This window comes from Uloborus diversus, chromosome 3 (genome assembly GCF_026930045.1).
Source record: "Uloborus diversus isolate 005 chromosome 3, Udiv.v.3.1, whole genome shotgun sequence".
NCBI lineage: Eukaryota > Metazoa > Arthropoda > Arachnida > Araneae > Uloboridae > Uloborus > Uloborus diversus.
This window is the reverse complement of record NC_072733.1, coordinates 20,931,878-20,946,526: the sequence shown is the minus strand read 5'-3', so window position 1 is coordinate 20,946,526 and position 14,649 is coordinate 20,931,878. Positions and strand designations below refer to the sequence as shown.

Below are 14,649 nucleotides of genomic sequence, written 5' to 3'. Positions count from 1 at the left end.
GAATTCAATATTAAGCTGTCTTAATTAAAGCACGGCTTAATTAATAGTTATCGTTTTAGTTATCAAATGTTTGTAAAAAATAGTATTTAGTAATTTTGAGAATGCACTGGTAATTTATAATTGTGGTAGAATGACTAAGATTGATGTATTTAACCTCCATCGTTTATTTTCAACTCACAAATAATGACATTGATATGGTCTGTCACGGAGGTGAGGAATTTTCTATTAATATAGGCCTAATGGATACATTTTTCAGGGAAATATGTTTTTTCTTCAATGCTACAATCTGCACATATCAAGCATATGAAAACATGTTCACTTCTTTTTTCACATTAATTTACATCCCTGAAATTTGCGTTCATGGAGGTGAGAAGTCAGAATAACCACACTAAGTTTTTACAGCAAAATCTGTATCTCCTTGTTTTTCGACAAAAATCTCACAACTTCAACTATGGCTGAAAATAAACAATGGGATAACAAGGGGGTTCCCTTGTATCATGGAATATAAAATTTGATGTCATTACTGCCACGTGTTAATGAGGAATTGCATTTTAAGTTTGGATAACGGAGGTGAGCATTTTTTGTGTGACATAACAACTTATCCTAAAAAAACAAACTAAAATACAATATTAAAAAATTAAATATTCTTAAACAATTAGTATTTGAGACACTTGTGAATGGAATAATAAATAAATAAATATCTAACTTTTAATTAAACAAGTTATTAAGCAACAAAAAACAGTCACACCAGGTGTGTGACATGTCACGGAGGTGAGAATTCACATGTGTATCAAAAATATCCTAAAATGAAAATTATTAAAAAATTGTTGGCAGGTTTAAATAGATTTATTTTTGATGAAATTAAAAAACATTGTTAAATGAATTGTTCCTTAAAGTTTTTTCTGTAAAAGGCGTGTGACAGAAAAGTTACTTTTTTAAGAATGACCCATAAACAAATACAACAATACAACACGGCATAAGGACAAATTAGAAATGAAAATTCTACATTCCTAAGCTCGTGTATGCAATCTCCATTGCAAAATTTCTAGCAAATCACATTTGATTTGGTCAATTTTACATCCTACGGAATTATGGTGCACAAGTTTTTCTAAAATGATTTTTCTACTTCTTTATTTTTTTCCTTTTTTAAAATAGTTAAACAATAGCTGAGATATTAAACAAATAGGTGACGTTTGGCGATGTTCCATAAAGAAAAAACATTAGGGTTTGTTTGATTTTCCTTGCTAACAAAACAGCGACAATGTAAAACTTAATGTAACAAGGGGTGGTAGTTGTAAAAATACTAACTCTTAATGTAATATTATAAATATTGAATAATTTCCAAATAATAATCTTTAATAATTGCGAATTTTTCAAGCACGCAAACTGCTCTCTCTGAAGTAACTGCCTTAATCCAAATTAATAAAGAAAACGTTTGTTGCAACAAAATAGCAATTTTACTCATCATGTCTGATTCACTCCTAGACAAACACGTACGATTATTTTGAATAGTTTTTCTGAATTCGTGTTTTCTCGCACTGAACGTTTTTACCTGTTTTATAATATATATATTTCACTTATATAGGCTTAACTTTTACTAATCAGTAGCGTTACTTACAGAAGATTTTGTGCGTGGAGAGAGATTATTTTCTGGGGTTAACGAATCAGTAACAGCTTTTGACTTGGAAGAATAATCTGGCGATGCAGTTGTTTTCTGATGAATATTTGCATCACTTCCAGAAAATACAGACTGAAAGACAAATTTATTATTTAAATTTAAAATTTAAGGTTTAAGGAAAACAGCTATAGAATTAAACTTATTACTTACGGCATGCAATATTGCCATGTAATTACACACTACATTCAAGGGGGCTAAATTCAAGTAGTCAACTCCCGCTACAACGCGATCGATTCGACTTACGCGAAATGGCTATAACGTGAGCTTTTCACGAGCAATGAATTTTAGAGCAAAAGCGAATTTCTCGCGTACAACACGAAACTATTTAAAAGTAATCGTGGTGTTAAGTGTCTACTTCGTTATTTACTACTAAATATTGACATCGTGAATGCACGTTCATCTTTTTAGCATCACTGACTGCTCAAGTTCCCACACACCGCACTAGTCATCTAAACATCGGTTTGTTAGTGAAGATGGAGGGGGGGGGGGAGCGAAAAGTTGCGCCAATTCAAGAAAAGGTAAAGATTCTTGATACGCTTGAACAACAAAAAAGTGAATCGAAAGTAGCTCAACAATTAGGTATGAGTGAACCTTCCATACGTGCAATTAAAGTTCAAGAAAAGGCAATCCGTATAAGTTCAGAATTTAGTTTTAATATGAAACTCGTAAGCAAAATGCAAACAGTATGAAATGGGAAGCTGCTCTTATATTGTGGATTATAGAGACCCTGAAAGAGGGGTGTAACCATAGGACGGAAACGTTATAAAAGTAAATGCGAAACTACTCTATTTAAAAATATATTAGAATAACGATCTGATTGCGCAGCATAAAAAATCATCTTCAATTTTTAAGTTATAAATGTAACTATAATTGTATCTACTGTACAGTACTACTATAGTGCAGCGTTTTATTATTGCTACATGCTGTACGAATTGCATCGTTTTGTTTTATGTCGTCCCATTGATCATTGATTTTGTGCATCGCACCAACATTCTATGTTGAATAACGCAGCTTTTTTAAAAAAATACAGTAAAATTTCAGCTCTTCATGTAAAAAACGGTAATATATAATTAATAAATCGTTTAAAACAGTTTGAAAGGTGCTTAAAAATGTCTAAAATAATTGGGTATGTTAATAAAAAATCATATACAATGCCTTTTTCCACAACGCGAAATTTCGACTTAACGCGAAGAGTCTTGGAACGCATCCCTCGCGTAAGTGGGGATCCGACTGTATTTGAATTACGCTTTTATCAGAATTAATTTGAAAACTTGTGCAATATTTGTCAATTATGTAAATTTTCAATCCTTTACTTATTGTTCATTAAACTCACATTCCGGTTAAAAATGAAATATTTTCTTGACTAATGTATGAATCATTTACATGCATAATTTTTAGGATTAAAAAAAATAATTTCTGATTAAAATACAACTACAGAATTCTCGAATTTATAGTGTAATGTACAGTATACTGTGAAACGAAATCCCAGGAAGAATTATAGCAAAACATGAAAGATGTAACACATTAACTAATCAAAATTGTTTATTCTCAAATTAAGACACAGATTTAAAGACTGAACTGTTGAATCTTAACGACTGTAAGGAAAATGTAGTAAAACTACGAATCCTTTTACACATTTTACGTGTAAAAAAAGAAAAAGTTTTTAATTTTACATTTCTTTTTTCTTCTTTTTTGGCATAAAAAAATATAGTTAATTACTGATAGGTGAACAAGTCTCAGAAGATACTTTAAGCATACTGACTTTCTGCAACCATTGCACTACTACCGCTAATAAAATTCATGTTCCCGAGACATTTAGAAATTTCTATATGATTCGATTGATTTTTCGTAAGCTCATGATCACATGAGAATCATTTTTTCCAACTTTTTATTTCTCTATTTTTCACAAAGGTTGTGAAAAAAAAAAAAAAACTTATTTATTTGCTATTTTTCTGACTAAGATAACGATGGGATAGCAAATTATTTTCATTACTTTTCCAAAATAAAGTGAAGGGATTAGAGAAACCTTTCCGATTCACGACACCCTTTGAAGAATTTTCTCATGACATCCTTGTATAGTTCTATTATATACATATTATTCTTATCATGGACACTTCGCGACACCCCTCACATCTTACTGCGTTATCCCAGGGTGTCGTGGTACCAACTTTGGAAGCCCCTGAACAAGATTGAATGAGGAAGTACTCTAATGAAAATATCTTCGTAGATGCCAGTGATAGACGTGTTGCCATGAGTACTAGAATTAAGAGGTGAAAATACAAATTACCTAATTATATTTTAGACATTCTAAAGAGACTTCAAATCCGAACATGAAAAAATAGTAACAACGATGAAGTTAATGTATGAATTATTTTTTAAAAATACATTTACATAGGAATTTTTTCTTCTGAAACATCGACATTTCAAATTCTTTCTCAGAATATTTTTTCATTTTATGAAATTTACTGAAATTCAAGATACAGTAAAACCTGTAAAGTTGACCACCCTTGTAAGTTGACCACCTGTCTATGTTGACCGCTTTTGTAAGGAACGGAATTAGCCCTATCTCATATAATGTAGGAAAACCTCTGTAACTTGACCACCTCTCTATCTTGACCACCTGTCTATCTTGACCACTAATGTACGCCAAATTTGGTCTGGAGTATTGCAAAAAACTCTTTGTAAGTTGACCACTTGGTTTATTTTTTTTTTAAACTTTCTTCAGCATATTATTTTATTATTAATTTATTTATTATAATAATATTTTTTTTGATAGCATTCAAAAAATGTTTTAATGCTTTAATGAAGTACAGTAAAACCTGTAAAGTTGACCACCTTTGTAAGTTGACCACCTGTCTATGTTGACCGCTTTTGTCAGGAACGGAATTAGTCATATCTTGTATAATGAAGGAAAACCTCTGTAACTTGACCACCTTTCTATCTTGACCACCTGTCTATCTTGACCACTAATGTACCCCAAATTTGGTTTGGAGTATTGTAAAAAACCCTTTGTAAGTTGACCACTTAATTTATTTTTTAAAACTTAATTTAGCAAATTATTTTATTTTATTATTATTTTTCTTATATCTTTCCAAGAATATTTTTGATGCCAGACCAGCATTTTACCAACTAAATGAAACAGCAGCATAACTAAACCTCCTTGTAAGTTTAACCCCCACATTGAAAAACTACTAAGAACACTTTTATTCTAAAAAATTGTTTTTCTTTTGTTGTTCTATTTGAGATTACCTTTTGTACTCTCTGGTTAATGAAAACATGCGTCAGTAGAAAAGTTCAATGTATTTTTTCCCAGATCAAATTAATTGAAAGGGAGAAATCCAGAGAAAATTAGCTGACACATATGGAATTTCCAAAACTAGTGTCTAATAAGTGCACCAAATTTCAATAAGGAGTTATTTTGTTGAAAAGTAGATCATCATGGTTATAAATGTATTAAATGTATATGAGAAAAAAAAAGGGAAAATTTTGTTATTTTTGATTAGCTATGAATTTTTAGGAACTATTAATATCAAATAACTTTTTATAAACAATGATTTTTTTTTTGATCAATTTACTGAAATTTTAAATTTACATGACACATTATACGTCATTCTGAGAAAATAACCTCCTAAAATATTTGAATAACATTTTAAATTATTGTTTCAAAATAGTGTTAAGCAATGAAAGTGAGTTGAACGGAAAGAGTAAGTGTCAATTAGTCAAAAAATGAATACATGGTGCAAGAAATGACAAAAAAAAAAAAAAAAAAATCATTACCCCCTTTATAAGTTGACCACCAAAGTACTGCACCGCAAGTGGTCAACTTACACAGGTTTCACTGTACTAGCATTTTTCTAACTAAACAGTAGCATAAAGCTTATGCTGCTCTTTATTCTCCAAACTTGTTTTTCATTTGTTGTTCTATTTGAGATAGCTTTTTGTACTCTGTTCAATGAAAATAGGTGTCAGTAGAAAAGTTCAGTCTTTTCTTTCAGTTGCAACACGTTGTGGCAACACAGGAATTCTGCTAAAAAGAGCAGGCCCGGATCTATACAGGCACTGCGGGTACGCAGATTTGGGCCTGCTAATGAGTAATGAGTGAAGTTACATGTTTCTGGTGCAAGGGATTAAGAGATAGGACATTTTAATTTTGCCTTTATGAACTGGGAGAGTCGAACTTGTTGCTTTTTGTGCTATAAGTTTTATATAAAAAGACTTCAAAAAGAAAGATAGTGGAACTTGATATTAATTAAAAGTATGAAATATTAAAAGTGATTGAAAATGGAGAAAGCCACAGAAAACTAGCTGGCATATATGGAATTTCTAAAACTACAGTGTCTAATATAGTTAAAAACAAGGGAAAAATAACAAAAGTATTTGAATAGTATTTTTAATTATTGTTACTTTCAATAATGTTAAACAATGAAAGTGGAGTTGAACAGAAAGAGTAAGGGTGAATTCCTCAAAATAATAATAATAATAATAATAATAATAATAATAATAATAATAATAATACATGGTGCAAGAAATAACAAAATATATTTTAAAAAAATTACCACCCTTTATAAGTTGACCACCTGTCTAAGTTGACCGCCAAAGTACTGCACCGCGAGTGGTCAACTTACACAGGTTTCACTGTACTAAAATAATCATTAAAAGCTGGAAGAGGATGCTTCCTAATTCCATATTTGTTGCTGCTTTACTTGACGCTGTTTTTTTTTTTTTTTTTTGAATTATTCACGCATTTAACACGTAAAGTTTTTTTCTAATACTAATTGAAGGGGAAACTCAAGTTCTCAAAATTATTTCCAAACTCAATTTATTTCATGTTTAATATCTACGCATAAGACATAATTTCGAGGCATCAAAACGAGTAAACGTTTTTAAGTATTAGAGTTATTACCTCAATAATTTTTAACTTGAGTGTCTTAGTGCAGTATATTTCACGAAATCATTTACTTGAATGATTTAATGATACTATTTACTCAAGATACAGGTGGTAATAATAATAATTAAAAAAGAAAAAATCCATTCACACACATATAAATTGCATAATCTATTCCAATCATACTTTAAAAAGCGATCTTGATGGCCCCTCTTCCAGCGCTTTGTCCCATAACAATGATTTTTCAATTCCACAGCAAATGTACGCAATCATTAAAATGCAATGAAGATAAATACGTTTATATTAAAATGTAATATGTGACAGTCTACAATAAGAATTACAATAAACATTTTTTTTTTAATTTTGTTTGAACATCATTTTCCATGTGTCCCCAGTTTTTGCTTCGTTACTATTTATAAGGGCAGAAGAACTTTAGATTTGTTTGAAATAGATCTATTGATAAACCCAAGCATCTTATTGGCCTTGTTACTAGCAATGCTGCTTTGTTGGCTAAACTTTAAATCCTGACTTATTAAGACCCCCAGATCAGTAACTTTTTCTGCCTGACTAATGACTGAACGTTGCAAATAATAACTTGTACACTTATTTCCATGCCCTAAATGTAGCACTTGACATTTCCTAACATTAACAGCCATACCCCATTTAGCAGCCCACTCTGTAATATGATCTAGATCCTCTTGCAACTGATTTGCTTGTTCTTCATTTTCTACAGTCCCCATAACCTTTACATCATCAGTAAAACAATTCATGTTCCTATAAATATTTTTGTGAATATCGTTCATAAAAACAATGAACAAAACAGGCCCTAACACTGATCCTTGAGGAACCCCACTTAAAACCTCATTCCAATTAGAATAATTTCCCCTTACAACTACCCTTTGTTTCCTTCCGGTCAGCCAGCTTTTTACCCAAATGAAAGTTTTCCCGCCTATTCCTATATCAGCTAATTTGCTAAGTAGAGCAACATGCGGTACCTTATCGAAAGCTTTTTGAAAATCAATGTAAACAACATCTTTTTCAAAACATTGTAAGTACTCTTATATTTATGATTAGTAGAGCAAAAATATTTCGTGACTTTCAAGAGTACTTTTTAAGTGAGTAAACATAAATTGTATTTTTTCGTAGAATTTGAACACGAAATTAGCTTTAATTCTTACGTAGCTTAACACATTGATGCAACAACTGAATGCTTAAACACATTGTCTAAATGTTTAGTACTGCGTTATCGGTAAAATATGAAAGTGAATTTTTCCTACTTACGATAAAATCTCCCAAATTTTAAACTTACCGTGCCAAGAGTTTTGTTTAAAGAATTTTTATTAGATGTATCAAAAACACTATCAACACTGTCATAAATAAGACTCATTCTCCAATCTGCTCTTTTATTTCGTTTTCTAACTTGAATATTGGGTGGGTTGGAATGTGCTTTTGGTCTGTTATTTGTACTTGATCGTTTCTCGTGTTCATTTTGAGAATTTTTATGCAGGTCATTTAGTCTGCAATTTGTCTGTGGAACAGAAAGTTTTTCTGTTGCAGTTCCTTTTGCCTCTTGCTCTGAGACAAGATTCGTTTTATGCAACTCAATAGAAATATGAGAATTGGATATTTTTTCTTGTTCATTATATTCACTAATTTCTGCTGATGGCTTAAGGGAAGAAGTATGAAGATCTGTGCTAGACACTGTTTTCTTTTTCTGAAAACGAAGGGCAAAACTCTTTCGAAATCTTTGCAAAAGACTATCTGTTGGTGAAAGCTGTGGAGTAGATGTATGTAATGAAAGATTATATCTTGTTATTAAATTGGACGATGTCGCTGAAATGTCCGTGAGTTCATCAACTTCTGACAATATAGGCTGTGATCCACTGGCAACGTGGCCCAAAGGAAATATGCTTGCCCCATTCGAACTGACTTGTTCAAAATCAAGATCATAAAACTGTGAAGTAGGCCTTTTCTTGGAGTCCACCGAATCTGATACAGTTTTGCGAACAGGTCTTGCGTTGATTTCTGATGTACTTTTCCCTTTAGCTTGTCTTTCAGACCGGGATGTTGCTCTGCTGCGGAGTCGAAGGATTGGTGCTTTGTGTTTGCTCATGACTATGGGCAGATGATTCTCTAGTGTTTTATCAGTGGAGTTCTCAAAGGGCATGAATTCCTCCACCATGTTCAAAGTTGTATCCTCTAAAACATGGTTATTTCCCAGGCCCATTATTGCATCAGCCTGCACAGGCACTTCATTACAGTTTAAAAGCTTTTCTTCAAGACACGCCTCATTCTTATCTGGAGTTTTTCTTTTTTTCTGAAAAATACAAAACAACTTCATTAAAAGGAGGAAATTTATTTAAAACTTTAATTTCAAAGTTATTGAAAAAACGTTATTAAAGACAACTGCAGCAGCGGTGAAGGGAGGGAAAAAAATGTCCTGATATAAATCAATATAATGCACACGTTTAAATATGCAGAATAAACCCAAGGGACTTCATAGGATTTTTTTCGTTTTATCTCAAGTAAATTGCTCAATTTAATTTTTGAAAGGTCAAATAAAAACATTTATAGAACAAAATAAAAAAAGTTAACCAAATGATCAATTTATATTATCTGAATAGCTATCTTTATAAGAGACAGAAAGAAGCAAATTGATGTATGCCAAAATTAAAATTTTACCATTCGCACCGATTATCGCCAAAATTTTAATTTTGGCGATAATCGGTGCGAATGGTAGAAGAAACTCTCTTCTGTTTTGGGGATACAGTCTTATTTAGAGACAAATTTCAATGATAGCCTACCAAGGATCTGAACTTCAAACGCGTTTTACTCGAAACTTGAAAAAATCCACTTTCATCCCTTTGCTTCTCACTGCCTCATATGTAATCCACATCATTCTAACTTAGAAAAATAATAAGAGCCAAAAAAAAAAAAAAGAAGAAGAAAAAAAAAAACAATATCCAACGGCTTGGAAACTGTCAATTATGAATTACCTTATGTTTGCTTGTTTGAAGCAAATTGCGCGGAAAATTACATATCATAAAATAATGGGTTGAAGACTATAGGATACGAATGATATATTATAAGAAGGGGGAGGGGGAGTTTTTGTAATGTTTAAGTCGTACTTTAAAAGTATGTTTTATGCTTCAGTTCAAAACGGCAAATCTTTATTATTTTTCAGAATATTTTTTTCGCTTTTTTTTTTGTTTTGTTTGAGGATTGTTTTATTTTTTTAATAGACTTCAAATGTTTTAGATATTAATTAAGTTACACTTTTAAATACCTATTTTAAACAACATAAAAAGTATTATATTTTAAGCTATATTTCTTTGGCAGTAACTATTCTTTTAATAATATGGTTAGAAAGATAATACCATGCGGAGAAGAAACCAAAACGGGAGAAAATGATTTAAGATGGACGAAGATTAGTGATGATATAAATTGTTTTAGTCGCGAGGAAGTCATTCTTCACCATGTTTGCAAGATTTATTTCTTTCTGTAGTATTTTAAATTTTGAGCAATCAAAAGTCATCATCATTTTACCACTTAAGGTAAACACACAAGTAGTGGCCAGTACTTAATAGTGCTTCAGTAGTGGCCACTTCAAGGTTTATATTTGATGAAAATAGGATTCCAGGCCTTCCAATGGATTCAAACGTGCAGGAGGCGATACCTCCTGGACGTTAGATGCACTTTTAAATCCATTGGAAGACCTGCAATCCAATTTTTTTCAAATATAAACCTTGAAGTGGCCACTACTGAAGCAATGACCACTACTAGTGTGTTTATACCTACACATTAAACGAACCGCGATACATGTTTCGATGATACATGAGATTCAGTCGATGCCCAACATAACGGACCATTCGTCTAATAATACTAAGGCAACTAATAATATCAACGCAACTATGCAATACAAAGACATTTATAGAAGTTCCGATTAAAATAATGCAGGTTTACATTTAAGAATAGATACATGAAGTGTTTAGTGTCAAAAACGTCTTAATCCATTTGGGGCTGTCCATAAATGTCACTTTTTTTTCAACGTTTTGGCTTCTCCCTCTTCCCCCTGTGACAGATATCACGCTATTTTTCACATATATATTTTTTCTTTTTTTTTAGACATGATTTTACACTCTTTGCTACCCACTCCCCCCCCCCCCCTAAAAAGGTGACATGAACTGTTTACAAACCCTTTTCAAAAAAAAAACAGTTAAAGAGATGGAAAACATTTCACTCTCTTTCCACTTAATATTTCCAAAGAAATAAACTTTCGTTTGAATAACCTTTGGTGCAAAACTTCACTCTTGATCTCTTTTTTGAATTAGCAGTATTGTCTAATTGTTTACAGCATTAAATAATTTAGATTGAGCTGATTTTGAAATGAATCTGCCTTTTGTTTCCTTCATCTTCTGTTCAGTCTAATTAAAGTCAAGTGGAACCTCAATTTTATACTTTATACTAGCTTGTGAAAATATAAATATGAATTTATTAAGCAATTAATGTTGTTGATGCTATCAGTGCGTGTTCCCAGAGACCGTTCAGCGGTAACATGAATTGAGATGGTATTGAATTAAAACCTCTTTTTGGCAGAAATTGTCGACTTGATTGAGAAACACCCGATACAAATCCCTTTGCAACGTGTTAGTATCAACCAAAGTATTAAATTACAAAAGAAAAAACACTTTGAAAAATTCATGGATTAAGCTAATATTAAAACAACCTCTGAAAATTGACAGTCCAGTCGCATTCGTACTGTATATATTTCCTAAACACTGTATACATTTCATAAACATGAAAAAGCTGTGATCTAATGCTTAAATATTTGTAGATAATTATAAAATAAACGAGCTGATGTGTGCATCACATGACTTCCTTTTACACCAATTTAATGTTATTTCCCCATTATTGCAATTTTAATGTGATTCAAGAGTTAACTCTCTAAACATCATCAACAATGGCCACACTGAAACCAGATTGAAAAAAAAAATCGCCAAGTTGGTGACAAAACTTGGTGACCAAAAGACTGGCGATAAATCGTCAAGTGTCCTCCAAATTATAACACCACTTGAGTTTGCATCGAAATTAACAATGAATTCCCCCCAAAAAGGTGCAAAAGACCCCTTTAGAAACACGCGAATGCAAACAGAAATTGAGGTGCACAACTAGACCCCACTAAGAGTTTACGTACCAAATTCAAACTTTCTAGGACAAACCGTTCTTGAGTTATGTGACATACATACACACATACGCATATACATACGTACAGACATACAGACGTCACGAGAAAATTCGTTGTTATTAACACAGGAAAGGTCAAAATGGATATTACGGGCGTCTATACGTTCTTAGGTACATATGTACGTGTGGTAAGGTCGAAAAAAAAAACACCTCAACATTCATTTGGGGGTGAGCATTGAGCAAAATGGAAATTAAGACCGATTTTTCAGAGAAAGTTTTTTCGCGAATACAATACTTCCTTTTTTGTAAAAGGAAGAAAAATAGAAACAAAAATCAAATTCAAGTTTCCAAAAAATCTTAAAAAGTCGCCAATTTTTAAAACAAAGCAGATAGAATCGAAGTGAGTGGAAGCGTGAAAAAAGACGCCAAGGATCAGCGAGTGACTTCAGTGAACTTTCTCCGGACAAATCTCAACGAAGTCAGGAAACGACATGTGATGCTTTTAAAGTTACTCATGACTATATGACGCTATGAAGCCCATTAATTCGTGATAGGTTTCGCCAAAAAAAGAAAAAAACAAGACAAAACTTCGCTCGCATTAGATGATAGCTTCTTTCAGCTGCAACGGAGAGAAATTTACAAGCTTCCAAGCTTATCAGTTTTATTTGCTCCACGCACGGCTTCAGAAAAAGACTCATTAAGTGAATAAAGACGTTATTAGGAAGAAAACGAAACAGAGTAGTGTGATTACACTTCGAAAAAAAAAAAGAAGTGTTTCCATTCAAATTACTTCCAGTCCGCTGAAGTTACTTAGTATCGTTTTTTGATTAAAACACTCTATATGCCCGGGTTATCCATTAAAATGATTAAATGTATTTCCGAAACTAATGCATCCGTAAGATATGTATAAGTGTAAAATAATTACGTTACCTTTTCTTTTTCTCTATGCACACGAAATCCCAGATTTTTAACGCCCTACAATCGCATTTCACGCATTGAAGATCGGAAAAAAGAGTCAAAAAGTTTAGTCAATCATATTTTCTCGCTTTGTCTTAAAAAAAAATAATTAACTAAGCATTGTGGAAAACGGGGGGGGGGGGGGAGCAATTTAAACTTTTATTTATCACATTTCAATGTTTTTTTTAAATTAATTCAAGTCAAATGTCAAACATTCTACAATTTAAAAATCCAATCATTGCACTGCTCTTCCTGTCCTGTCATTCTCAGTTTTATACATAGTTGAGTATGTTTTTAGAATTTATGACTATTATAGTCCTTACTGTTTTCGCGTATTTTACACGACCAATCGGGGGTCTGTCCAGGATTTTACACAGGGAATATTTGTAATAAAATTTATAAATTTATTAATACATAATTTTTCACATATTTGTGAATTTAAAAAAAAGTGAAAAAATTAAATTTTTTTGTGAAATTTCAAAATGTAAACTAAAAGTTACCCATCAATATCGATTAGATTTCTGGTTTGCGTACTCATTTATTAAAAAATGAGTCCATGGAAGGTCCGATTTGATCAATCGAAATTTTGTGAAGAGTCCTTTTGGTTCATCAGAATTTTGTGAAGGGTCCTATTTAACTAATTAGAATTTTGTGGAGGGTCTTTAAAAGGACCTACATTTCCTCTGGCCATACCTTTGAAAATGAATTTGACTCCACTAAAAAATGTCAAGGAGTATTTTTAGGCCTTGAAATAACTTAAGATACATCTCTGCTTAACGGTTATTATTACTAACAATCAAACGCGAGCTGCAGTTAAGAACACTTTGAACTCACCGATGATCAGTCTGTTTTCACAAATATTGAAATATAGGGATGGTGAAGAGGATTTCGCAGTTTCTGTTGGTAATAAGATTTTTGGAAAACCTGAAGCTATTCACTATATATTTTGCTCACAACTTTCAATTTTAGGAAGGATCGGGTACTAGAGTTATATAAGGTTTACTGACTCTGCAGAGGTACCGCAAATTCAAATAATAAGTTCGAAAAGATTTTATCGACGCCAAACTAGATAGCATACAATAACATTGTAACGCGCAGAATTTTTGGGGAATAAAATGCCAGAATAATTCAATCTAGTGTTTACTAGCACTTTAGTCGATCATTTTAAAAGATTCTTCATCTTCGCGACAGCGAAACTAAGTTGTCAATTTCTACTACGGTTTTAATAGACACGACGTGAAAATGACGTTATTTACGACGCAGTAACTTATCAGAAAGAGTGAGAAATATGGTTCTTCATAACCTGATAAGGCTCATCACGCAATTTGTAGCCTACATTTTAACAGGTGGTAATGTTGTCCAATTCGTAATGATATTGAAATTCAACAAGAGACGCATGTCCTATGGGAAATGATAGGTAAAATTAGAAAAGTCCAGTAGTAAAAAAAATATTCATTAGCAATGTTTCCAAGGCATATGAAATACTAATCATCAGTGAGCTCTCCATGACATTTTTTACAGGATTCAGATTCATTTTGGAAGAGTGAAATACGCGAAAAAGACAAAAGAAGTCATAGTAGAAAAAGCAAAGTTCAACAGATTCAATTGGTCAATCAAGAAAAATAAAATAATGAATTAAAAAATATATAGTCACATTTTCTTCCACTCTTAGATACCCAGTGTTTCTTCCTGTGTCATTGAGCGAGAAGCCGACCAAATGCTTTTCTGAAGTGCCCACCAATTAGTTAAACAAATTAACACCATGCGCATTAAAACCTATTTCGTGCTTTTTTTTTCACGATCGTGGAAGTTTCGTCCTCCCAATTTCTAAAATGCAGAATTTCGTGAATCCCCAAGACTAAAATTCAAGTAACCCCGCAATATTGCATGATCAAATGCAAAATCAGCAACAAAGTTAAAACATGATTGAATTATAAATATTTGA

At 32.1% G+C, this 14,649-nt stretch overlaps 1 protein-coding gene across 1 annotated transcript in view; it reads right to left on the bottom strand.

The window, feature by feature from the left end:
* LOC129218265 (spermatogenesis-associated protein 13-like) overlaps positions 1 to 14,649 on the bottom strand; it is a 156,470-nt gene that overhangs the window by 42,775 nt on the left and 99,046 nt on the right. Inside the window, 2 exon segments of the mRNA XM_054852491.1 lie at positions 1,619 to 1,750; positions 7,873 to 8,880. Coding sequence (XP_054708466.1) covers positions 1,619 to 1,750; positions 7,873 to 8,880 — 1,140 coding nt within the window.